At 45.7% G+C, this 27,480-nt stretch overlaps 1 protein-coding gene across 2 annotated transcripts; it reads right to left on the reverse strand.

Annotated features, from left to right (window-relative positions):
• Window positions 1-26,259, reverse strand: LOC131289833 (patched domain-containing protein 3). Of its 2 annotated transcripts, XM_058319168.1 has the most exons (9): window positions 26,129-26,259; window positions 24,957-25,102; window positions 22,019-22,236; window positions 21,545-21,906; window positions 21,285-21,448; window positions 14,665-15,003; window positions 1,814-2,340; window positions 366-1,736; window positions 1-296 (listed from the first exon to the last, which is right to left on the reverse strand). In XM_058319168.1, exons 1-9 carry the CDS (start codon window positions 26,257-26,259, stop codon window positions 33-35), a joined length of 3,522 nt encoding a protein of 1,173 aa, XP_058175151.1. In that variant the 3' UTR covers window positions 1-32. The 2 variants fall into 2 exon arrangements, with proteins under 2 accessions (XP_058175151.1, XP_058175150.1); XM_058319167.1 differs by having other exon boundaries at window positions 1-1,736.
• Between the last annotated feature and the right edge of the window lie 1,221 nt (window positions 26,260-27,480).

Consider the following 27,480-nt stretch of genomic DNA (forward strand, 5'->3'; position numbering starts at 1 on the left):
TAACGTTCAGGATTGGGTCAGGGCAAGGGTCGTCAAGGAAATCTCATGTCGCCCATGTGTCGCAGTTGGTGTAGGCTGCTCTGGGAGGCGGTCCGCTGCGGCGGTTGCCGGGGATAGTACAGGTTGTGCTGGGAGGACGAACGGTGCGGGTTCTGCTTGTAGATGCCTTCCGGTGGGGAAAACTTTCGTGGGCGCCGTTCGTCACTGTGGCGTCGGCCCCGATTGTCGCTCTCGTCCGAGAACTTTCGTCTGTTGGGGACGACCATGTTGTGCTGGTCGCTGGAAGGACCACCGCCCTGTGCTACGTGATGGCCGCCCCCAGTGTTGTGGTTGTGGGTATGGCCACTGTTGCTGCTGCCGGCGGCGCTGCTGTCGTTCGAGAGCCGCTTCACGTGGCTGGTGTCGTAGACGTAGTAGCGGTTCGTGTGCTGGTAGTCGGTATCGTCCAACATTTCGTCGTCAACGAACGTCCGGTTGTCTTCGTAGCGCGACTTGTACCGCTCGTCCTCGGCCGACCTCCGGCGATCGCGCCGATGGTCTTCCGGGCGGTCGTGCTCCAGGTCTGCTGAGCGCTGCTTCCGAGTAGCCGTCGTCGTTTGGCCTTGGGCCACGTTCAGCAGCATGTCGTCGTAGCCGTACCGGCCGTTGGCCACTTTCAGCGGAGGCACTTTGCTGGCCGTCTTGGTCCACAGCGCTTCCTGGCCGTACAGATCCAGCATTGGCTGGAACTGGCTTTGGCCGGTGAGATTGTGCGTCGAGCGTCGCCAGCCCTCCTCGTACCGGCGGCGAGTGTTTTCGTCTTCGATCGCCTGCCGACGCTGGGACTTGCTGCTGGAGCTTTCGCTCGAGTCCTCGCCGGATGTGCCGATACCGAGGTCTTTATCCTCACCGTACGCCTTGTACGGTGCGCCGAGGAAGTTCTTACTGCCGAACGCTCCAGTTAGGGCGAGCTGGGGATGGGAAATGCAGTACGGGTGCGGGTAGGATTTCTCCACCGCCGACAGTTTGTGATCGTCGTCCGGATGGTAGTTGGAGGTGCAAGAGCCCGGCCCAAACAGGGACAGCAACACCGGGAGCAAGAACAGTCCGTGCATGGCACCGAAGAAGATCACCAGGAAGACCATCTTGAAGAACACGAGGAAGATGTAGCTGTCCGCCAGCAGGAGCGCCACCACGCCGAGGATCGTGCTCGTGCTACCCTGTACGATCGGCATGCCGAGACTGTAGAGTGCCTCGCGGACTCGCTCATCCGGCGTGCGCGCCTTGGAAGACATGTACGTGTAGCAGATGTGCGCGGTAAAGTCCACCGAAAAGCCGATGCACATGATGAGGTTGATCATGGAGATCGAGTCCAGGTTCACGTCCCACAGGGCCATATAGCCTGCGACACCTAGCTCGATGGAGATGATCGAGAACGCAACCCAGAGCGAGCACAGGAAGTTCGGTATGAAGATGAACGATATCAGCATCATAATCAGCGCTCCGACGATCATCGACTGGATCGAGGTTGGCCGCACGAGCTCAAACTGATCGAAGAACACAAAGTAGGGATGGAAGACAGTGGCGTTCAGAGGCGAATCCTTGCAGATCTGCCGCAAATCCTTGACCATCACCTTCTCGTGGTTCGTGTCCGTAATGTTGACCGCCTGTATCATGAAGCGCGAGGCGAGTATCTTCGTGCCGGCTTCGTTGAACTTGACATCTAGCGAGAACGGATTCGCCGGGAAGAGCCAAATCTGCAAACGGCGAAGGAAAAGGCGTTTAGAGGAGACTTTCACAGCACCATACGATGAGAATTGCAACCAGTTCTTACCTCTCGTAGTGCGTCGATGAATGCCTGCTCGCTGTCCAGCGTCAGGTTGAGGTAGTCATTGTTGCGATCCACGTACGATATGAACGATCGAAGCCAGGACTCGCTGTAGAGCGGTGACGTGACGTACGAGGTGTTCTCGAGCGACTGCATCAACTCCTCGATCTGCATCTGCGTGTGTGGATCGGAATAGTTCTGATCGCCGGTCACGATCACCTGGATCCGGTACGGGAACTCGCGGTAGTACTCGTCCTCCAGGTCGAAGAACTTCACCGAGTACGAGTCGGCCTTGGACAGCTTGCGGCGCTCCAGGCCCTCCTTGATCTTCGTCAGCCCGAAGCAGGCCCCGCCAAGGTAGGCGGCAAAGATGACCAGAATGATGGTTTTCGTCCAGCCCTTGTTCAGTATGCGTGCCATCGTTTCGCGGAAGAACGCCATCAGCGCGTGCTCCTTGTTGTCGATCGGATTATCCGGATCGTCCCGGTTGATTCCGCCGGTGTTCAACTTCCGATACAGCCATGATCGTTTTTCTGTGGAAGTGAGCGCAAACAAGAGAAGAATGACTTAGAATGCGTTCTTCTGCTTTTATTGATGCTAAAAAAAATCAAATGTAACGTATAAGGATCCATTAGGAATGAATTTGTACTTGATAGAGAAGAATTATAGCTTATTTTTCCTCGCAGCAATTCTCATACACCATCAGTTTTTGTTCGCTCTACTCAATTCGCTTCATGACTTCGTTCTACGTTTTTCATTCCCCCGGTGCAATAAAAGTTCCATGGGGTTAATGGCTTATCAACAGTTTAGGTTAGCTAAAATCCTGCTACTTTTTATAGTGTCCCAGTTGTCTATCAAAATCAGATCCACTTTAAAGACTCTGTTAGGTTCCTCTGCAAAACAAAAAAAAACAGCTCGTCAGCTCGTATTATAAGCAATTTGAAAAAAGTATGCTTTTTGAATGTTACTTTCAGCTATTCTACATCTTTTTTTCTCTCTTTATTCATCTCTGTTCCTCTCTTAAAAGGAATGCTGTAGTAACTACTTCAAATTCGCAGTAAACCGTTGTCGTACTCTGCAAAGCTCTGTGTTGAACCTTGAACCAAATTGAGCATTTGAAAGGTCGGTAGATATTAAACAATGTGTGAGTACGCTTTGATCTTTCAATTGCTTAAGTAAAATGCAGACCACCATCCATGTTTGTCCTAAACCTAATTATCGTTACTTTATATTTCTTACGCAGAATGAACGGTACGCAGTTACTCTGGCATAATTTTTCTTTCGTCCGAGTGAAACTATGCTCGCTCAGCGAAGCCAAAACATGGCTACAAACTTGCCAAGTCCGGGAATTCACACTTGCCTGTATACATAAGCATGACATTGAAAGAAATGCTCACACTCCACGAGGAAAAAGCACTTATACTGCGTTCGCTTTCGACCGTCGTTGGAATGTCGCGCTCGTTGGTCAGCGTCGTGCTGGCATCCTCGATTTTTTCGCTTTTTTTTTTTTAATTTTGACTGCGTACGTCACCCTCTTGGCTCAGGCCACCCCAATCTTCCAGACCGGGAACGTGACCAAACTGTATCTTGCCTCGCCGTGGATGACGAAGGAAAGTTTGCGCGAGGCACTTCCAACCGGACCAGGGCAGGTGTTGAAGGAAAGCGAAAATCATTCTCCCATCCGTCCGTACCCAACCATGGACCATCTTCCGTCCGTGGTCGAGGTCTGTAGGACCCGGCCCAACCAGTCTCCGTATGACAAGTGACACACTTTCGTCCGTCGTTGGATTCTGCGGTGCAGCGGTTGGTGTGGCAGATATGTGCGTATGTCTGTGTATCCAAATGTCCTCACATGTAACGATGGCGAAGAGTGGTCGGTCGGTCCTCGGTCCTGAAGCGTCCACCAGTTGGACCGAGGGATTTTGATTCGGTCGTCCAGACTGTGGTACTATCGCCGGAGGCAGTTCGTTTGCTTTTGGATTTCATCTTGTCTTTGTAGGAGCATTCCATTTTCGTTGGTCATTTTTACGTTCAATTCGTTCAGGTGGGAAGAAATACTCTTTCGCCCAAAATTCACTATTCACTCGGCAATCCACAAGTTTTGGTCGACGTATCTTAACCCACATACGTTCGACTGATTTCGGCTTCCCCGACGTGTCCATTCGTTATGGTTTTCCCCGGCACTATGCTGGAGGTGATTGATTCCTTAAGAAAGAGTTGGTTAATGTTTCCGTCAAGTATCATCGTGGAAGCCTTTGAGTACCCAGTTTCACTTTCGTAGACATTCGATCGTTGCCCTATTAAAGTGTCGATCTGGTTGGAATGCCATTCAAGTCCCCAGTTATTGTGAAGTTATTGTAAATTACGAAAGGGGATACATCGTTGCAAGAATTAGCAATAATTTTGAAACGGAGTTCAAAATTCAATAATTAATATTTTCTTTGTCGGCTTATAAACATTTTCATATTTTCATTTAAAGTTTTTAATTTACAGCTTGGCCATTACTTTCGTGTCACCGATTCCGGAAATGGATTACTAACCGGCTCTTTCTCACGATTTCGAAAATCAAACCATATCCGCCAAATAGCAAACCAACGGCGAAGCAGCCGTGCGGGAAACTAGTCGCACCAACTGTGCCGAAACTATCCTTCGCGTCATCATCATCATCATCAACATCACCACCGTTATTGGCGGTCCACAAGCGATCGACGAAACGCGACTGGCCACATGGCAGCCCAGATGTTGCCCATCCGAGCAGCGCACTACCGGTACCAGTTTTGAGCTATGTTGACAATTTCCTACATGCTTTACCGCGGGCATAAAATGAGACTGAGACGTCGGACAAGAAGCGGCAGGTTGCGCTCATCATAACGTGCTTCTTCGAGGCGAGCAACCTCTCGATCGAGTGGCACTGGAAATGTATAGGAATTGCACTTCCGAGTCAATGAATGAACGTGGAAAACTTCCAATTTCCATCCCTGTCCATCGTGCGCGTTGTCGATAGATCGCCACACGAAGTATGGCGCGTGGCGCAATACTAGGCATCTCGTAGGCATTTCGTAGGACCGCGGCTTATTTGTCGCGGTGTAGAACTTGTTCGCAGTGCGGTTGACCATCGGCGGGCAGAGTCCGAAAAGCTTTCCTTCACTTGCGGGGACCGGTTCCGGTGCACTAACAGCGTGTACCAGATGCGTTGTCGAGATGGGAAAAATCGTTGGCGGTTGTAGTTGTTGTTGTCGTTCAATCTTTGCCACTATCCTGTGTTTAAACGGTTATTGACCGCCAGTAAGGTTGGGTACTCGCCGCTCGCGTCCCAGAATCGTTTATAAACTCCGAAAAGGTCACCCACTTATATTGGCCGATAGAAAGTTGATCATCAATATTTCATGCGTCGCACGGTGGGCTGGACGTGGATGTGCGGAAAAACTTTCCCAAGCTAGTCGTACACGGTGGCCGCCATGTGCTACGACAACGCACCACGCCGGACGACGGTTCAGGGTATCTATTTTATTGACCTCCAACCACAAGACAAAACAAAAGAAGATGGAAAAGAAATGGGAAGTTTTGTTCCGCGAGGATGAGCAAAAACTGAAAGAGAAATTGCCATTTTCATACCTTCACCTATGCCCTCGTCATCATCGTGTCGACTTTAGGCTTGTCAAAGGCTTCGTTAAGAGCAGAATCATGACCCGCAGTGCGGCGGCTTTCGATTTATCTCTAATAATTCGCATTTACCGTCGCTTTTCTCTAAGTTGTTGACCCTCCCATCAATTTTATCGATTTATTGTTCGAAAAGTTGCCATCGATCAGCGATTACTGCCACTTTTCCTTTTTATATCATCCCGTACGAAAGCATTCGACGACCTTCGACGTCTCGTCTACCAGCGACGATGTCTGACACTTCCTGTTCCGACGCCTTTGCTGGTGTGTCTGCTCTCCGCCAGCGCTTTTTCTCGCATCATGTGCGTGATTATCCAATCTACAAGTTCGGGAGTCATCGGTCTCCAAATTAAGTGAATGTGTATCTTAGTGGCAAGTAGTGAACTACCGGTTTGCTGCGAGATCTGTGGAACTTGCGAGTGGTTACAAACCTTGTGACGGGAGAAAAAACAAACAAACACAGAAATAAACCTTAAAAGGGACGGATAAACCTTTATGTAACTGTACACGCATCTGAATTTGTATCCGATTGCGAGACTATTGCCCGCAGGTTAGATCATAACTTCATCCGGCGAGAGAATGAGACTCCGGGTGGACGTGTAACTCCTCGGTGTAGTTTAGAGTCTTTGTGACAATTATAAGGCAGATTTGTAGGTCATCTATTTCAAGCGGTAAAATTGTGTGTTTGAAGGGGTTGTTGCATGCCTTATAGAAATCTCAAAATGCGTTAACATTTGTAACATTTACCACAATTGCGTACCACGCAGTAGATGTTGGCGATGAAATTCAACCGCGTTGCCCTCGGACCTACGTTATGGTGACATTTTCTCATGTGGTTTAATGTTGTATGTTATCTTGCGACAGCCTAGATCCGCCCAGCTGACGGCGACTGGCTGATGGTGGATGGCGAAATGGCACGTGTTGGCCTCGTCGGTAGCTTCTTCGGCCAGTCGGACCCAAGTGGCAAGGTTACTGTGCTACACTACCATCCGGTATACGTTAATCCGTTCGCAAAACGAGCCCGAGCATGTTCTTAGCCGGTTGTCTTCCAACGACGGTCATAAGCCATAAAAGATGTCTTAAGCGTCGCAAAACGGCAACGATGATGATCAGGCGCAGTTAAACTAGCTGTACCTGCATTGCACAGTGATATGTAATTACCGACCCCGGCAGGCCAAGTACCTAGATTCTGCACGTTGCACACACGTTCTGTTTATGGCCTACAGTTCCGACTGATCCACGTCTAGCGTCGGCTTCGTCGATCGTACTGGTGCAACCTGTACCGTACCGAACCGGTGGCCGAAGTTAGTTGTGGGACCAGGTTCGGTAACTGCTAAACGGCCTATGCGCGACTATGCTTGCCATTGCCGTTTGGGTTGGGAGAGACCAGCGATATACACATACAGAACGCAACATTATGTAATGAGACCCTGGTGGCAGGTTGCTTAGCCACGAGCTTTATATTAGTGGCCAGTATCAACCAGTGTACGCCGGTGAAAAGGAGATGGTGCTTTAGTTTGTAGTGTATGTATTTATCGATTTAGTAGTTCGGTTTTGGGCCGGGTAGAACATTAAGTAAGGGTAGTTTAATTTGGAATCGACTTGAACGTCCACAGCTGTTAGACGAGTGTTGTTGTAGATGGCGTTTGTATATTTCTTCGCTTTCGGTTCCATTAACCTGGCAGCTTCTAGAGATTTCTGGCATAGGTTACAGAGTGATAAGCTGCTGTCTAATCTTCATCCAATAACGTTTTATCTTTATAGTCAGCAGGTTATGTATCGAAGGTTTCAACAATTCACTGTTAACGACATAAAGTACAGTTTCTCTTCACATTACCGCTAGAAAATAGACCGGCTATTAGTTACTGTTTTTGTTACCAATTGTTACATGAATCTCTCGACACCAAAGGATGCAATTTATGAACTCAATAAAACAGCAATGTGAAATCGTTTACAAAACGTGCTCCTGTTCACTTCTTTTGACATTCGACAGCGACGCACAGCAAGTGGCCGATGATCCGGTAAATATCGTTTACCAGACCGCAACAGGCCCGAAAGTACGCGTGGCCCAACCATTGGCATAATGCGAGGCGTGGTAATTGCATTGGGTAAGATTGTACCACTAAATTGAGAGATTGATTCGATTAATTTACAACCTGTGTTATACAAGCAGCCCGTTGAATAACGTAAATCAGTCATACTTGCTGTCGTACGCACATCCAAAATTGGACGCGCAGTTCAGTGAAAAGGAGCTGTGTTTTTTTGGCAGAAAGTGTGGTATCGGTTGGGATACGAATGTATTACTCTTATCTGTCGGATTTCGGTTTTCCCGGCAGATGGTTTACTGTCTGCGTCAATATAACATACTTTTTGTTTTTTTGACCACGTCCTCACGCCGGTACGCACCCAAAAATTATACTTGACCCACTGCTCGAGTAACGAAACTAGTAAAATCCCCGTGAAGCTGTTTCATTGTGTTGGCCTTTGTCCGGCAATCACGGTTACATCTTCACCGAGCCTCAAACAATATGACATAACACGGTTTCTTCAGCTGCAACCCATTCCCGTTCGTTCGTCCCATAGCACAGCTGGACACTGTGCAAGCAGTGTGAAGCTGTGTTGTCATCTCGCAAGCGGGAGCGGAACGTTTAGGTCAACGAAATACCATTCAAATCCATCCCGAGACCCCATCCCTGTCCGGTGTTAGCTCTTCGATTTGGGCTTTGTTTTTTTTTTTTTTTTTTGCGAAACCACATCCTGCGAAACGAACCATCATCGATTACACATCAGCTTCCCCGGACTTGATGGAAGTTCCCGCAGGTTTACTTAAGACTTTGCGCGTGCGAGTCGTCACACTGAACGTTCATCGGAGGAGAATGTCAATGGAGGCTTTGACCATCCAAAAAAAAAACCAACACCATCCAATGGTGGCACATGGCAGATGAAAGCATACATCTATAAGTAGGAGTAAAAGGTGGCACACTTCTTTGGGGACATCATCGGACACTGTTGCGTAATGGAGACTTACAGTTCGGTTCGGATGAGTTGGCATATTTGTTATGCCGCTGTCTGATGTTTTAATTAATAATAACAACACATGTGCTGATCTCAAAAACTCAAAGCTGTTAACAGCTGTTTCGCTGATTAATTTACACATACAGCTAAAAACAGGAGGATGTTAATCGTTTCTGGAAAGGAGTCTCCCGGATGTTAGCTTCAATGACTATACATATTTCATAATTGCACTTATTAATGATGACAATCTTATCAACTCTGCCTCCATGCCTTTCTGCAAAAAGCCGCATCTCAACTCAAATAAAAGATCCCATATCGCCCATCAAGTCGCTCACTTCCGCAATCTTGACCACCACTTGACTACAAGTGATTCTGGACCAATGATCTTGCCATCGTTCCCTATCGTCTGGCGGAGATCGTGTGTCAAACCGGGAACAACCGTTTAAGCTAATTATCGTGTATATTGGATTATTACACGTTGTACCGGCGTGGACGCATTGGGGGAGGCAGCGTCTTTCGGGAGGAGCATTTTGTTTCTGGAAGTCAGTCCGTAACGGGTTTCTCCCGCAAACTGTCTCCTCTGTGATTGTTAGCGCTCCTCGGAGGTTCTGGATCCACGAGGAGCTATAGCGGACACACAAAAATTCATCGCCCCTCTCTTGTAGGATCTCGGACGAGTTGGTTAGTGTGTCGTGTATGTGTTAGTCGGCGGTGTCGACCGGGACGTATCGTAAATAATCTGATTTATTCACGTAAATGACTCGTTTCCGTTTGGCTCGCGCCTGCATCAACCAGCATAACCAGCCGCACCGTCGTTGTATCGGTCGCGTGTACACGGTCAAATGATACCGTCAAATTCTGGAAAGTTCGCGATCTATCTCGTCAACGACCGAAACGTAACCCGGGCGGTTGAATTTGGTGAGTTGCTGGATTGGTATGACAATTCTGGAGTGGGATGTAATCTCGTTTTAAACTCATAATCCTTGTTCAAATCTAAATTTTCGAGTAATCCACCATTGGATAAAATGCAGACATACTTCCCACTGAGATGTTGTAGTAGCACCACCAGTCAGGTGCGTAGCCAACATTGAAGTACTGTTACTCTCCTGCTTTCCATTACACTTGATTCCCTTCATCAAGCTGCGGATCAACTTCCTCATGCCTATGTGCGACCTTTCCGCGGCTACAATCATTCACCGGCAAATATGGCGTGATAAAAACAAACTCATACATACACTCATGAGCTTCATTACGACGACAAGCCTGACAAGGACGAAGCACACGTCTGCGAACAGCTAGAATTCTATAACGCCGGTGACGTACATGTGCAAGGAAGCGAATCTGTCGATAGGTGGGAAGTTTACTGACCCTAAAACCAGTGTTTGCGGTCTAGATGGGTTCCATCGATCACGATCCGTTCATCAATCCGTGGCGAGTACTGCCGACGAGTTGTGGCGTGAAATCGAGGGCAGTGGAGTGCACGCGATCATGTCATACTTGTTGTTATTTTAGTTTTAGGTTTAGCATTTTCTCGGTTTTGAAGTGCTAGCTAATGGGGACGAATGTTTTATACAGCGGCTGAAAGGTGAAGGATTCGAGTAATATGGATTGCAAATTCGAACTCTTTTCCATAATCATCAAATATGATTAATGGTTTTCCGTTTCCACACCAACACATTCAGTGAAAAAGGATCGTGAAAAGTATATGAATTTGATTTCTATCGCCAGAATAAGTTCCTCTTGTGCCAAAAAAGCCATAAACAACAAATCGTTATGAAAGGTATGTCGTGTTGATAGATGAACACAAAGTGCAGCTTTAAGCTCAAGTGTTTACAGTCTGATCGCAATATCAAGTAAACCAGTTTAACGAAAACCCACCCATGAGTCGTGGGCAAGAAGCCGCTAGTCAGACCTACTAGCCTTGAGAATGCGTTCGCTGAAAATGAATCAAAGTTTAAATCATCAGGTGAAAGTTGTTCTCCACATCCGCTCTGCACTCAGACCTCTGGGTTGAATGAAACAACGAAAGCAAAAGTAACCCCCTGCATGCTGAATAAACCGTGGCACGAATTTGTTTTTGTTGTTTTTTTATCCCCGCTCATCAGCGTTCTGTCTACATGCCTGACTAACGATGGCACCCATGTTTGGGCAAAGCCGAGGAGGAATTGGCCCAATATTGACGACGTTCGCTACGGTAAATTTCCCATTACACTTTCATTGTCACGTGCAAGGTCTTCCTCGTGCCAAACCGTGGCCTGCATCCGTCACAGTACATCCGAATTTAATTGAATGTGCCTCGCACCTAATGAACTTCAATCCTTGGCCATCGATGATTCTCTTTCCCCCTACGGGTTTCCCGCTGAATAACCCTGCGCGAGTGCGTGCGGCATCTCGAAATGGAAGAAATCGAGCATCGCCAGAAGAACGAGTTGATTCGTTATGTAACCGCCGAGCTTCAAAAACGGCACACTGCCTCCAGGAAAAAAGGAAGGTTGTTGAGGTATCGTGAGGATCTCTCAGTTTCGTCGGAGAGACGCTTTTTTGTTGTCGTTTTGACGCACACCAGAGCTCTGGGCGTCATGATTTACTTTCCTGTACCGTTCATGTTTTACGACCATGAGGTGTGGGGGTACGTATGCCAATGAACATTTTAGGTCGCGCACCCCATGACATAATCAGCCTCATATGAATTTTAAGATGAAAGCCACAACTCTTGTACTAGAAATGGTACGCCACTTGCAAGATAGACTTTTGATTTCGAAAATTAACATTCAATGATGCCCTGGTACTTGCGATACATTTTTAACTCGAATAATTACATGAAAGTTATTTTTCCTTGGGTTTGGTATATGATTTTTCATGTTTGCTATTCATTGAAACTACAATTATTTAATTCATAATGAGCAATATCCATATATCAATCAAAGATATTGCATTAGCCGCTACATCTTTTAAAATTGTAGCCCGTTTATTGGGTGGAGGAAGAACACCAAACATTCGATATTTAAGCTGCAATTGAACAACTGTCGCATGTAAAATAAAAAAAAATTGGCCATTGCGAATATCATTTGCATGAGAAGTCAAAATTATCATCTTGAATGATGCATGAAATGCATTTTGGGATATAAGCATTCTCTTGAGACACTGCACAGGAACACCTAAAGATTAAAAAACTAACGACAACCTACTTGATGGTGTATTTGTACCTCTATCAGATGATTTCAGACAAACACCTTCGATATTCCCCAATCTATCTTTGTTGATGAGATCAACGATTGCCTGAAGTCATCGTTGTTATGGCGCAATTTCAATAAACTCCTTTTAGTTGAAATTAGCATATTTTGTAGAAAGATATATTATTTTTAGAGTTGTGTAAATCAGATTCCGTTTCATCAATTTGAACGATTCTTTGTGTTTTAGGGATTCATGAATCTTTCATTGAGAGATTCATGAATCCCAAAGACACTGATGAAAAGTGATAAGTCAAAAATGGGTAGCCAATGAAAGAATGAAAGAATCGTGAGAGATCCATGAAAGATTCATGAAAATTCATTAAGCTTTGAAGATCCGGATCCTCAAAGATGCATGAATCCATCTGAATAAATCTTAGGTGAAAGATTCGTATGAATGAATCTCGTCAAAAGATTCATTAAGCACAATTATTGTGAATATTTTTTGTTTTTCAATATACACACTATTAGACTTATCGATTAAAATGTAAATTGCAACATTCAAAATTTTATACGGTTTTCGGTTTAATGTTATCAACTTTTTACAATTGAAACCTACAACATAATGTCTGCATATAATAAAACATTTGCATTTGTCGTCTCTTTAGTCTAAGATAGAAACTTCGATAAAGGATTGCAAGGTTTCACCTTTCAATGTCGTCATGGTGCTGGGCTAGGTGAAAAATGTTCCCCTTTTATCAGAATCGCCGATTATACCGACCCAATAAAAGGCACACCCCTCTCGAGCATCGTCGCTGTGCGAGTAACGATAAAAAAGGGTCTCCGGGTACCGATAACTCGTCGTTCGACTCCAAAGTAGCTCACTCTGCGTCCACTACTCTCAGCTCTGGTGGGAAAACCTCCAACTAGCTCCAGCCGACACAGAATCAAGTTCCCGACAAACTCCAACGCGGAAAGTGCAGGCATGCAATGAGGCGAAAGCAATCGCATCGCCCTATTCAAAGCTGTCGGACGGAGGGCGTTTTCAGTTAACATATACACAAATCTTCGCCCCGATGGACGAACACCTCCTTGGGTGATGTTGAAAATTATTGTAGGTCGCTTTCCACCGCGATGATATCACGCGATCAAGCGTTCACTCGTCCCTTTCCTTTCCAGCGCATCCGTCGGTTGGCCGTGTGGCAGGTAGTGATCATTAACCGGCCATCTAATTGATCCGGACACGGTCCCCTAATAGAACTCGTCACGCCCGTCGTCGCGGTCCAGTCCGGTCCGGTGCACTGTCGTTAGTGTCGGCTGGAACCGCGTTTCGACACACATCGCTCGTTTATTCTAATGCTTCCCCTGCAGTCGTCCTGCCAAACAACACACCCCCGTCCTGGGACGTCTTGGTTGCACGGTGCATGCTGCATGGTGCTTTCAGCCAGCTACTTGCAATGGCCGCCGAACACCAAGTTTGGTTTGGTCGGGGCAGGGGGCGTGAATGGCTATTGGGAGGCGTGATTCATGATTTAGGAAAATACCGGTGGAAAACCGCATTTTCACAGGGAGCGCTCTTGGACAGGAACTGGTGAAAGGCAAGAAGCATTGAAGCCGCCGGTTAGCTCCTCTTGGGCGTCGTATCCCGCCGACGGTTGGCCATAAATTGGTTCGGAATAAATTGATAAAAAGAAATTTTGCGTGGGCCACACATTGATTCTTTTAGTTCGCATTCTAACGGATGCTGGAGCCCCCGCGGTGTGTTTTCATTGCGGTCAAAGCCTAATCTGGTCCACACCCTCTTCTCCGAGGGGTACCGTTAGTTCAAATGCGCCCTGGGTTGTCCTTTGCAAGGGAGGAGTGCTTTCGGGAAGGGAAATCCAAGCAATAGGAACGAGTGTGAGAAAACCATCGCTTAAATGAAACTGAGTGAGCAGCGTGTTTGCGATGAAAGCTAGGTTCGCCACATTTGAACAAGTGAAGACGGAAGCGAAAAACAGTTATTCCAGCTATCTGGAGCTACTTTTTGCCCGCTCTGAAAGGATTCAGCCCGACAGCAATCCGAAGACTGCAGAGGCGTCCACAATGCGGGAGTGCCTTTCTCCGGTTGAATAGATCGGCCAGAAATTCTGGAAGGTGCAAGCGTAAGAAGCAATCCTATCCTATCTTAGCTTAAACACTCCCATCAAGATGCTTGACAGTGACAATAATACCGTCCCACCGGCCGGTTATCGTCCCGATGTCTCGGAATGGGGGTTTTAGCAGTTTAATTCCTCAATTAAGCCAAGAGCCGATCGTCCATCCAACCTTGGAGCATACCTATCGCGTGTGACCCCATCCGCCGGCGACGCCGTTAGCATGCGATTTTAAATAGTGACATAATCAGATTAATTTCGCGCTCGCAGTTTGCGATCGGCATCGGCTTGGCGCATCGAAAAGCATTCAGGTTTGTTCGTTCGTTCGAGCCAGGGGTTCGTCGCTTGCGTGTAGGATGCGTTTTACGTTCACGAACACCGTTGGATAACGATAATGGAAGGTTATAACTCCTCTTGTTTTTCGTTCCAACCCTGAAAGGAGAGCGCAATTTTCGAGTCCGATGCTTTCCGCATCTACAACCGCATCTAGGGACGATATGAACATGTAGATGCACTCATCTAATAGGTTCTAACAAACGATATGTTCGAGGCGTAATTTTTCGAGAAATCACTTTATCAGACTGTGATCAAATCGCCCTTCCATGCTGGCATTGAATAGGTTCTTAAGCCCTCTGATAATCGACCTATAAATCGTCGCTATTAGACGCATCGAACAATTTCCGCGTGAAAAGATCGTGAAAGCAACGTGTGTTTGGACGTGCGGGAAGCGCGATTCTCCCCGAGGGGTAAGTGGTGAGTCGCATCGGCCAACTGGCTGGTAACACCTTTTAGAGCTACATAGGCAGAGCTAACGGGGTGACTGCCCCAACGTGGCACAGTTTAACGCTGTATGGCGCGTGTTGCCGCTTCCACCTACCTTTTATAGCAACCGATTCCGGTAGAACCTTGTATCCGAAGATGGCATGCAGATTTTTGAACTCGCAGTGACCGGACACGGCCATGCAGCCGGCGAAGAACGTGATGTGCCAGAGGTAAGTGAAGCAGACGGCGAATCCGCTGTACGCGCAGAAGATCTGCACCGACGGGAACGGGCTGAGGATGCCGATCCAGAACGAGATCATATCGGTCAGCGAGGTGATGGTGATGGACACGGCCGCCTCGGACATCGTGTGGCCCATGCGCTCCGGCACCGACAGCTTCACCGACGTGCGTCGCCAGGCGGCGAGCATCACGAATGTGTCGTCAATACCGATACCTGTTGTGTTAGAGAGAAGAAAACAAAATAATTGAATCGTTTAACAGGTGTTATTCCTCATGCTGTTTGGATAGGAAGATTCGGGGCAGACATTGTACTCGGGCACGCGATCCAGGACGCATTTGCAGAAGGTGTTCCACCTGGGCAACACTGTGTGGCATTGCCTTGTTGGTATTCCGTGAGCAGCTCCTACCGCGCTGATAATTGTGACCCACACTCAAATCAATGCTCCTTCTACCTCTTTATCTCGCTCACACCATTGCCGTCTGCCTGCTTTTCTCGTCCCTCAAGGGCTTTGTGTGCAGGATGACATAACCATGCGTATCGCGATATCCACTTGCGTTTACTAAGGTGCTCTGATGTGCATGTGTGGGTGCGTGTTCAAACCGTATGTAATTCGCAGAGGTTAGATAGCCGATGGCCGCTTGCCGCTGGTCGATGATCGATGTTAGACATTGGTCTGCCCAATGGGCCAGAAGATTGCCGAGCAAAAAGGGTTGCCGTAGGGCCGTTCGGAGAAGTTGTCGAAGCTGAACGGTTCAAAGCTTGTTAGCGAGTGCGTAGTATGCATGTGTATTTTTTTTCTTAAATGTATGCAATGGCCATTCCACCCGATCAATGTCTTATCACATTGTACCACGTTGTTGGTGTTGGTAGAGCTGGAGGTTTCGCGTAGTGGGACGGCTTAGTTTCACCATGCTTACCAACCGAGAAATTTACCGTATGAATGCTTAATTACTGACCGTCGGCCAAATTTAGTGGTTTTCGTGGTTCGGAAAACCTCGATTCGCACATGGTTGGGGTCTATCAGGGTTGGACATATTGATACGGTGTTCGAGAGTTGCAGCCATCGGGCGACTACGGTTACTACGGACCGGAATATTTCCGGAGGTTCTCGGTCGCGACGCCGAGATAATTACCAACTCCGCTGTTCATGACTGGCGGGCCATACCGGATCGTAGGGGGGTGCTGTTGTGAAACTTGTCGATCACTTTTGGTACGTTGCTAGTACTAGTTGCTCGGGGCAAATAGTGGTTTCATACTCGCACGTTCTTGCGAAATCTTAACTTCATAACAACCCTTGGACTTTTAGTTTCACGATGTATATTAGTATCAGAAACGTTACCATACATTCGCGCCAGCTGGGAAGATTACTTTCGGAACAAGATCTGATGGGACCATGGTGAAAAAATGTTAAACGCAACGATAGCTCCTGAGAAGTACTAACTTCAACTACCTTCAATTAATATTTCACGGCTTATTAAAGCTAACCTTAGCCGGTTTGCTTGTGTGCACCTTGCTGGCTAGTACAAGTATGGTACAAAACTTGAGTAAAAATGGCAGCCGGAAACGGTGCGAGCTAACGCGTTCGAACAAAGGTCCGAACACTGTACGGAAGCCAATCAGACCATGATGCGTAGTTCAGGGTACTTTATGGGATAGTAAATTTGTTTCTGTATTAGCGGCAGGTAGTAACCTCCGAAAGGATTGGTTTGCGTGTATGCGGGTGTTATCGGACGGATGGTGGGATTGGGTGGCGATAAGTAAACAAGCGGCGGATTTGAAGCAAGTGCTCATTGATAGTTGTGGTATGAAGAAGTGGATTGAAGGTTCCTTGCACTGAAGACGTTCTGGTGGATGGTATAATAAACTGCGCACGTACAGCCTCACCTTGTAACATTTAGCAGAAACATTTCCTGCACTGCCAGGGCTTGTAAAACTATCTCCAGTTATTTGTAAAATAAAGTCACAAAAACAAGGACGATCAATAAACTTTTCTTCCAAAAGATAAAAATGCTTGTACACGCAGCCGCAATTAATGTTTAACCAATGTACACAAAAATGTCTCAAAAACTGTTTTGCGCGTGATCGATCGACATTCTTTATTGAAAGTTATTATTGGATACGCAATGAACGATACAATATTTGATTCTGCTTGAGTAAAAAGACAAATTGTTCCGAATATTGATCCTTACTGTATGTTCTCCCGATAAAAAATCACTGACGATCTGTCTAAATCCTTACATCAGGATTAAAAAACGGTTAAAAATAGTTTATACCAATTTAAAATGGATAAATATAAGAGTTATAAGAAACTAACTTTCATAAAAATTACTTCAAAACTGAAATAGCAACAATTTTTTTAAAAGAATTGCTAACCACATGCCGGAGTCCATGTGCGTTCGAATCCCAATCGAGACCGGGCCCTCCCCTGTACGAGAGAACGGACTATCCACATACACATAGGGTAAAATAGTCTCGTAACCCCTCAACGGGCAGGCATGACCAACAAGGTCGTTACGCCAAGAAGAAGAAGATGCCGCAGTCCATGGACATGTGGTTTGAGTAATTTTAGGCAAATGTTTATTTTATTTATGAATGCATCCATGCCAAATGCTTCCAAATCCAATTACATGATTTGAACTTTATAAATTTACAAAGTAAATTAGAAGAATTAGTGATTGAGTTGAATATTGCTATTGATTTGATTTAAATCCTAACGCATAGTTTTTGTTATTCCTCTGTCATTTGAACCCATAACTGGGATTCGAATTTCAAAAGAGTGAATGAGAGAGTAAAAGAGTTGCTAGTCGTCATAGATATTCGAATCCCAAGTTGAGATTCAAATCCCAAAAGTAAAAGAGTTACTAGTCGTCACAAAGATCGATCTCAAACTGTGACTCGAATCTCAAATAAGAATTCGAATCCCAAACTGAGACTTTACATACGAGCTATATACGAATACATATACAATTTGGGATTCGAATCCCTATTTGACAATCGAATCCTATTTTGGGTTTTGACTCTCTGTGGCAACTAGTATCTCTTTTACTCACTCTTGGGAATCGATTCTCAATGTGGGGTTCGAATCTCTATAACTAGCTTTTATTCTCACTAATTCACGCTTTTGGAATCTGATTCCTTGTTAAGTATTCAATTCTCTGTGACTACTAATAACTCATTTACCACATTGTCAATCACAAAAGAGTGAATTGAAGATTCGAATCATCGTGATAATTGTTCACTCTAATTCAAATCTTTAAAAAAAGTTGTTATTCTCATCACTAGTATTTCGGTCGATACTATAGTATCAGAACGGCATGGGATTGGTTTGCAAATCGTTAGGACAAACATGCTTTTCTCCCGTGTGGCCTAGATTCAGTGCATCAAAATTACGCCTCCCATTCATGAACCGACTTCAGTTAAAATAGCAGATCGTCAATCATGGCGCGATGTCACAAGTGGTTTACTTGACCGCCGATGCACCGTCTGGCTGAATTATCTCGCCGATTGGGTTTGCGGCGACGGTCTTCACCGTTTTCTTCGCAATTTTCAAATTTATCCCCTACACAATTGTTGCGGCACAAAATAGATTGTTGCTGCAGCTGCATGGGTATATGGGAAAAGAAAAAAAGAACAACAACCGAGCGTATCAGCAAATGAACCCAGTTGGTTCCTTTGGGCGTGCGGTTGAAAAGATGAGCGTCTCCTCACGACTCCTCGCGCATCATTGCACTTACGGCGACTGTGCTGCGTGTCTCGTAAGCCCCGAGCATAAACGTATATATAGATTGTTTACCTCATGTTTGCGTCTTTACAGTGTTCACTGACGGCTTCGAAATCGTATTGACATGCCGTGACAATTGGGCTGCAAAATAAAACCCCCAATTACCGAGTGGGGAAGCGAGCCGGTTTGCGGCCGCTCGCACGGGCACGCATTTGATTTTCCACCAAGTCCAACCGGCCGAGTGGCCGCACGAAAATGTGTTTCGACAATTCTCCACGCGTCACACCCCATCTTCACCTCGTTGGCGCCAGTTCAATTCCAGCTAACAATGCATTAGTGCGTGGATGTGCCCATTTTCCCCGCACGACCGAAAAATGCTTTCTCCCTCGCGAAATCGCCCACCGGACCGGTTTACGATGTGCTGATCTATTTGTCCATTACATTGGCCGCCTCAACCCATCCCTTGCCGCCTCCGCCGCTGCCAATTGGTCGCTCCTTTCGGTCCTGCCGGCTCTACGCTCTCGGCGTCGCGATGTTGTTGCTTGCGGCGCACCTTTCGGTGGCCGTAAATTGCCGGCAATTGAGTGCATCGGTCATGTTGATTGCTGAATTCTCCGATACATTCACACCGTGCGCGGCCCGCTCTTCGGCCACGGTTCGCCAGCCCTCGCAATCTTGCTCCCTTTTTGCTCCCCGGGCATGCACTTGCGCACTTATCTTTCGGCTCACTGGCAAATACCATAGAGTTTGGAAATTTTTAAATCTTTCTTTTTTTTTCTTTTTCTACCCGACGGCGGCGGGCACGACGTTATGCAACGGCAAAAATCCCCATGGGTATATGCTACACCCCGTGCGCCGTCGGCTCCGGACCGGAGAGGAGGTTTTCCCTCACATGGTTAATTCGCATGCTGACTGCTTGATTTCTTTTCGGTTCATTTCACTACATTGTGATTTGGCTGTGCTGGTTGCTGCCATTGTTTCGGTACACCGGGTTTCTTCTTCTTAGTCATCTGCTTCTACTGCGGCCCCAAGCATAGTGTGCATAGTATTATGGTGGCGGGAAAATAGAAAAGAAAATTCAACGACACGAGACCCCTGCCCCACGCGGTACGCCATTACCGTAATGGATAATATTTGTTAAAAAATAAGACGTTACCGTTTTATTTCGTAAGCCAATGATAGCGAAATGATTGCGGGCGAGCAAACAGAAACCCAAACAATCACACGAGGCAAACGGCAAACGCCAGACACAATCTTCCGCTGGCCCGGTTTCCGGTTTCTTCGCCGGCAGGAAAGAAAAACATCTCGTGCTTGGAAGCTGGTGTGATATGAAAAACGCACGGTGTGTGAGTGAAAATTGGAACGTTATGAGACTGGCAATGGTTACCGCATCGCAAATGGGGAAATTCTTCCACCTGCCGCGAAAATCGAGCACCAGTGAGCGGTTGAACCGGGAAGTGCCAACCCTCGTCGGGTGGCATCGAACTTTCGGAACGGATATTTTTCATTAAGAGTGTTTTCCGACTTGTTGTTGTATCCTTCAAGCGAGTCCATATGGTTCGTTTGTTTGCAGAAATTATCTCATAAAGGAAAATTGTTCACGTTGAAACAAAGCAGTAGATGCTCGTCGTTGGTTATTGTGTGCTCACATGATTGGTTTAAGAACCTTTCATTGTCTGTCCGAAAGCTGCGGTAGATGACTAACGGCGCAAAGTCCCACGAACCTTTGAGTAGAGGTGACAAAAGTCGCCGTTGTTGAGCACTCGCACGTCCGTCCCCCGGTATTGGCGAAGTGTAAACAATTTGGCTTTATTGTGCCATTTTGGGGTGGGGGAGGGCCTCGTTTGGCGCAACGGCACTCTCTCGCCGTCGAAATGGACACGTGAAAATTCCGGTAGGTCCCGGTGCTGCCATGAACCGCTGCCATCGTCGCGCCATCAGAGGCAACACACATTTATCGTAAAAGTGCAGGCGCTTGAGGTTCAGACGAGGATGCGAGGAGTAGCACCTTGCCATCGGACAGTTGCCTGCTCAAACGGGTAATTAGTATTCTACGCATTACGCGCACCATGTGAGAGTCGTACCAACTCTGCAATGTCGCCGGCGAGCTCTAGCGATGGACCCAGCTCCAGAGTGACATTGTTCAAGGAACGTTCGTTCGTTTGTTTGTTTGTGTCTGCATGCCGTTTTATTGCGGCTATTTGGTGGTCTTGAAGATAGCAGCGCTCAGGGCCGTACTACCATAATCGAATTCAAAGCGGCTGACCGATGACTAAGGATCCTAGCGACACGACCCAGTTGGGTGTCGGTAGATAACCGATCAGATATCAAGCAACGATTTGCAGTGTTTGTGTTGGGTTTGATTTAGAGGTTGCAAAACAGTTTGGCGTCAGTATGGCCGCCAGTTGCAATTTTCCTCATTACAGGCGAATGGCGATCAGAAGAGTTATTAGATTATGAAAATGAAAGCCGGTAGCCAAAAAGTCCGGCCGACGCCAGTGCGAGCGTTACGTGCGCGAGTACCGTACACAGGTGCCATCTATTTCGAAAGTCAGCCTCGTCTCGAGAAGATCGACCGGCGCCATCAGGCCAGGGATTACCTTTCGGGTGTGATCGCGTGTAATTTGCTTGGTAATCTCCGTATGTGGCGATGTATGTGGGTATGTATGCGATAGATGAGATGCGAAGAGTGACGTACGTTTTTTGGGGTCGATCATTTGAGTGTGCGAAGTAAAGGTACGTGAGGCAATTAGAGCAATGAGGCAAGACCTACCAATCATAAGAAACGGTGCCGCCAAATTGATTCCGATGAACTCGATGCCCAGGTACATGGCCAGTCCGAAGGCAGCGCACGTTGCCATCACCGCTGAGATGTTGCCCATCAGGCCGAGCCATGGCTTGGAACGCACCACGTCGCCCATCATGCAGGTCACCACGCTGGAATCGAGATTGGAAGAGAAATTCGTCGGTATTCCGGTATCGGGTAATGGCATCTCCCATTAAGGCACCTCTTCGCCTGTATTCGAGCCCTACCTAAACAGTATCATTAGGACGAACGTCGAGCTGAAGTACGGTATCACCGTTCGCGTGTTTCGCTCCAGCTCGTGGTCGAGGGTACGCGAGGCGAAGCGAGCCACGGAGATGTGCTTGAACACGCCGTTGTCCTCTGCATAGCCGACGGCCTCCAGGAACGCTTCCTCCCAGGCGGCGCCCCGTGCATCCTGGCGCTTCGAGTCGGCCGTCACAAAGTACACTAGCTGCAGCGATGGCACCGAAATGATAATGTTATCCTCCGACACCTGCGTCCCGCCGAAGAACACCGGAAACACATGCGCGTCCCACGTGACGGGATTGAACATGACTGGAAACGTAAGATTTAAATCACCCGCTTCAACCTGTGGGACAATTCGGGAATACAATACAGCAAAGAAAGCACAGGGTGAACAAAAGATTATTTTAGAAACGAAGAAACAACCGGGGATCGAAGACCGGAGACCGGAAACTTACCTCATCGATGATTTTATCCAGGTTGAGAATGTCATTCGTGAAGCATTCGTTTTCCCACCGGGCGCAGGCCTCGCGGTAGGTGAAGGTTTCCCCATCGTACTGGACTGTCGCATTTTGGATAATTCCGTCCAACAGTCGCAGCTCCTGCCAGACTTCGCTTCGTAAGAGGTTTTTGTTGCTTTCGTCCTTCGAAATCACAATTACTCGGCCGAAACGTCCTAGAAGAGAATGCGAAACAGATTCGACATGAATCGCGTTCGTATGTGTGTTGAGTTGCATTTGGCAATCGTGGTACGTTCGTGACTCAGCGGAGGGAGTGGACTGCGCTTAAGTGGATTGCTCGAATTCGGTCATCAAGGTTTAGGCTTAATCGATTTTTCTTATTTTTCCAATATTTTTTGCTTCGTTTCGCATGCCCCTGCTGTCAAAGCTTGCTAATCGGTTATAGCATGTATCTAGCAAATAATGACTGATCAGTTGATTCAATAATTAACTTTTATTTCGCTTTAATAAATGCTAGTTACTTCAGACACACATATTTGACTCCGGTTGTTAAAAAATGTTTTAATTTCAATCGTTTGACTCAAAGTAGTTTTATTTAAATGTATGGAATGGATTGAAAGGATGAATAATTTACAGATGCCTTCTTGGTCCTGCTGAATAACTGGAGTAGCTTTCAAAGTAGGCAAAGTTGTATGAGCAAGTATCTATCTGCATCAATCGATGACGGAAAACGATAACGGAATTAACGGTCATACACTGCAACGGCATTGTGCTGTGGCTGTGGGCCTAAACATCGATTAGTGTCCATACAACGCTAAAGCTTAAACCTTCGAGGAAGGTATGCAAGTCACCGTCGAAGGTCGACTTACATAACACTGCTAGTGTCTGAGACGTGCAGAACCCGTCAGATGGGGGTCGTTTGTAACCTAGACAATGATCATTTTAAGTGCTACCTTAGGTTCATTATAAACCCCGACTACTTTCTAACTGTTTGGATAAATATTCTTGTTTTAGACCCACCGAGTGTGGTTAAAATAGTTCTACGACACGTGTTTTAATACCGGGGTAAAATACACGCTGAAACAATGCACACGTTTATCGACCTCTTTTTTTGCATCATACGAAAGCTACTTTTATTATCCAAGCTACGCGTGAACCCACACGTTCGGCTATCAGATTATCGTGAAAGCATTTAGATCTATGGGCGGCGTGTGTATGACCGGAATTCAAAGTGTAGAGCGCCCTAAAAAATATTACAGTAGCGCGGAATCATCGTGAGATTATTCTTAGGCACTGGTGTGAAAATGTGCCACGTGATCACAGCGTGTCAGATGTAGATACAACTGGAATTCAACGAAGATTACGTACTGATTTGACAAAAGTTGTCAAGATGTTTTGTTTATAAAATGCATGCACTAATAACGATTTGATAAGGAATAATACCGCATCATAACTTTTGAATTGTTGCAATTGAACTCAGACTAATGGGAAAATGAACAACGAATAGGAAATGTTTTGCAAACAAGCCAGGACGAGTTACCCTCGTGCACGGAAAAACATTAGCACGTGATTAATCGAGGGTGGCTTAACTGATAACTAAAATAGATCAATAATTAGCTGCGGTTGCCCACAAAACACAATGAAATCAATTATTAGTTACAAACGGTTTACACCGGACTGGCGCATTGAATCGTTTTGCATAGGGATGCGTTCCCTGAGAATCCATCAAGAAAGCCTCTATGTGATCGAACCCCTTTGGCCTACGTCACTGTTGACCACATTATGGGCACGTGCGCTATGTTTTTATAGTCTTTATTTAATCGATGAGCGCGATGCATCAACAATTGGGCAGTTCATTTGAGAACGTGTGAATGCATGATTTGACTTAAAGCTGAACGTACTAAGTCGCGCCAATCGTTTGCCAAGCATTGTCTAGGCTCAGCTGCTTCTGATAAGCGTTTAAGATTTAGCAACATGTGAGGGTGTGTTTGTGTATGCGAAGCGTTGTTAGTAACAACTTGTTACGGTTGCAACCACCCGTTCATTGTGCGAAGGTTGCGGGCATCGCATGGTGGGAGAATTTGAGGTCGTTTTTTACCCATACTTTAAAGTGTATGCTTTACCTGTGTTTTCACTCATTCTAACAACTAGGTTGTCGCAGATACCATTTTACAACATTATCCCTCTATTGGTTTAATCCAGAATTTGAAACAATTATCATTCACTTTAAAGAAATGAAACGAAAGACTTGATCACCATGATATAAGCGACGAACCTCACAGTCATTCAAATTGTACGAAGGTTTTATACGTTGACCTGCTTTGAATTAAAACTCATGAGTTAAATACACTCACATGAAGGTTTGTTAGGTAGTGAAAAAAAAATTCGAAACCATCATGTTCCACAAGCCCAACCAGTGACTTGGCCTTAGCGTAACTGACTACGTGTGGTTATTAATGAGACATGGATTTTATAATCATTGTTATTATTCCTGACGTTTTGAATGACGTCCATTTCAATGTTCAAATACAGCTGTAGGACACAGATAATTCAAACAGAATTTTCTAGTAATTATATTAATAAATTTTATTATTTGGAATAATACATTTGGTCATATCAAGCAGGAAGAAAAATGTATGCAAAGCGATTAAACAATGTGTATAGCCCTATTTCTTGAAACTGTAATTAGCAATCGGCGCTATGTCGCCCATCGATCCGGTTTTAAATGGCTCGTTGGCCATCGAACGGAATAGAAAGTAGACAAGTGAACCCACTCCTACCGCACAGCTCTTCCCCGTGGACCGTGTAAGGCCGAGATGAAAACCTAGTAGCATATGTGGAGCGACGTTCGCATGTAACCGGTATTACTGAAGCTATATATATATATAATTCTGGACAAGTTTGTTCTTGGAATGTACTGTGAACCAATCCTTACCCGGCCGTGTAATTCGTCCAACGTTGAAACGGTGCGTATAGTTGACCTTGAAGTAGCTCTCGACGATGGCACGTTCCGATTTGCCCTCGCCGCGGATCGGCGAGAACAAATACTCCGGGTCGATTTCATATTTGATCTGTTGATAGCTGCAACGATTCACAAAACGGTATACTTTCTGCGTCAGACAGAGAAGGTAGGCTCTAGCAATAAACCAGAAACGGTGATGCTATATAGTATTGATTGTGTTATACCGCAAATGCTGAGGAGTTTCGAATCGGCAAAGCCGGTTGGTCGTAAAGCTTGGTGCTAAAACTGAACGTGTCAAAGATTAATGAAGGGACATCAATTTCGACGGCATAATACATGTACGCTCATCGTAAAGAATGACAGAGGACGGTAATAAAACAGTGCATTTCCTGGGGATAAAAGCTCAGCCGATGTTATCTAATGAGGCGGTGTACTTTTTTAAATCATTTTTGCGTGATTCAAGCAAATGCTATGCATATTGATATTTCAATATTGTTCAAAGGATTGACAAAGGCATTTGATTCAAGTTTAATGTTAGAAAAACTTTTCAAATAATCTCGTATTCAAGTGTTTTCTGGGTAGTATATACTAATAAACCTTTTGTTTTTGAATAGATTTAATTTAGTGAATAGATTAATTAGAAAATCACTAATTAAAAGCAAACTTCAAAAAAGTTACCACAATAGAATGCCTACTAAAGAAATGGTTATGGAAGGAATATAATGATTTTTGAAGGTGGTTAAACAGAAAGTTATGCATGTTTACGATACTTTGATAAAGAAATATTATGTTTTTTTATGGATCTTTACACCATTTTCGCTCACATTTATAAGGCCTGAATCTGTTTCGAGCAAACATGAAATCTACTCTCACTACCAGTCAGCTGACGCGGTGGCCTTAGCTGCTGGGTTTTACCTGTTTGCCAAAAGCAGTCTAACACCTGTGCACCTTTACGATGTTTTTCATCCCCTCCACTTTCGTTGGTCAAATTGGTTAATTAATGAATCTTTGCTATTTGGTGAAACGAATCGCCGGTTTGCGTGCACTTTCGTTTAACCACTTGGAGAGAAGTTCACACCGGACCAAATTCCTCGGAAGAGAAGCATGATGATGAGGCAGTACTAATGTACGATCATGTTACTTACCCGGTCATACACAGCAGAGCCAGCAGGACTGGCACAATCAGAAAGTAGCCTGGATGCCTTCCGATGAAGAGGCCCAGCTTGTAGAAGGATCTATTTAGCGCATTGTCTACACAGGAGATACCACAAGTCATCTGCAAAGGAATAAGACATTTATGTTCGATAAGTCATCGATGAAGAAACAGGAGGAATGCAATCGAGTGGATTCCTCTTACGCTTAACTTTACGACCTATCGGTGATGCACGCACACAAATTTAGCCTGGAACATGAACCAGCATACAAATAGAAACGCAGTGTGTTTGCGCTGGACCCACAATCAAATTTGTACCCCGTTTACCCTGGAAAACTCCCTCCGACATGCAGTGTGGGCTGCGAAGGTTCGCATAAACGATGTGAAATGGATTAAATAGTTTTTCTCCAGCTCGAGTTTACAAGTGGATGTAAAATGCAGATTAGCTGTGGGCGGACGCTGGGCGCGATAGGCAACGGGGAAGAAGAGAAAACGTACGACAGCGCAACTTTCCATTTCCAATACGACGTAAACAAACCACCACCAAAGTTCTTTGACTGTCGGCGAAAGGGAAAATTTCATTTCATGCAAGTCGATTTCCCACTCGTTGTACAATTCCAATGATTATGTTACGGCCCCGGGCGGCCGCTGGGTCGATGTCGGCTAAGGATAAGACAGCGGGTATGATCTGCCCCGTCTTGTCACTTTCTGTCTAGCTTGCTCGCGATTTGTGGTTGATAAAAGACGCGGAGAAATCAATGGAATGCCAAATGGTATTTTGATCAGAGTTTGTTGATTGTTTAATCTGAACTTAATGAATACCGGACTTTACCAAGCTAAGCCATGTAGCTAATTACATCCAATAGTACTTTCTAAAGTGATTTAAAAATAATATTTTCATCAAAATGTGCTGCATACTTCGAAAGTAGTATGTGTTTTCAGCTAGATATGACCTTAAACTTTGTGTGTTAGCTTTAATTTATAACCCGTGTCTACATAATAGCGTCTCATTAGATCAAGTTATGGGTAACATTAAATGAATAACAATTTTTTCTAAGAGAACACATAATTTATCTTCTCTTTACCTACGTTTAACATAATCTTAATCAGAGAATTCAGTGCAACCAAATTTATGGAATGGAATGGAATGTAACACAAATCTACAAACTCATACACTCCAGAAAAAAGCGACATATTTGTCTTGGTTGGAAATGTGTTTTGGGATGATTTTAATCACACCCTACGTTAGTAGTTGGTGGATTTTAATGGTCGTTGTTATGGATCCAGTGCACGTGTAAAAGAACTATTTTTTCCACAACATGTGCTTAACTGTACTTTAGGTAT

Source organism: Anopheles ziemanni, chromosome 3, assembly GCF_943734765.1.
Source record: "Anopheles ziemanni chromosome 3, idAnoZiCoDA_A2_x.2, whole genome shotgun sequence".
In the NCBI taxonomy this organism is placed as follows: Eukaryota; Metazoa; Arthropoda; class Insecta; order Diptera; family Culicidae; genus Anopheles; species Anopheles ziemanni.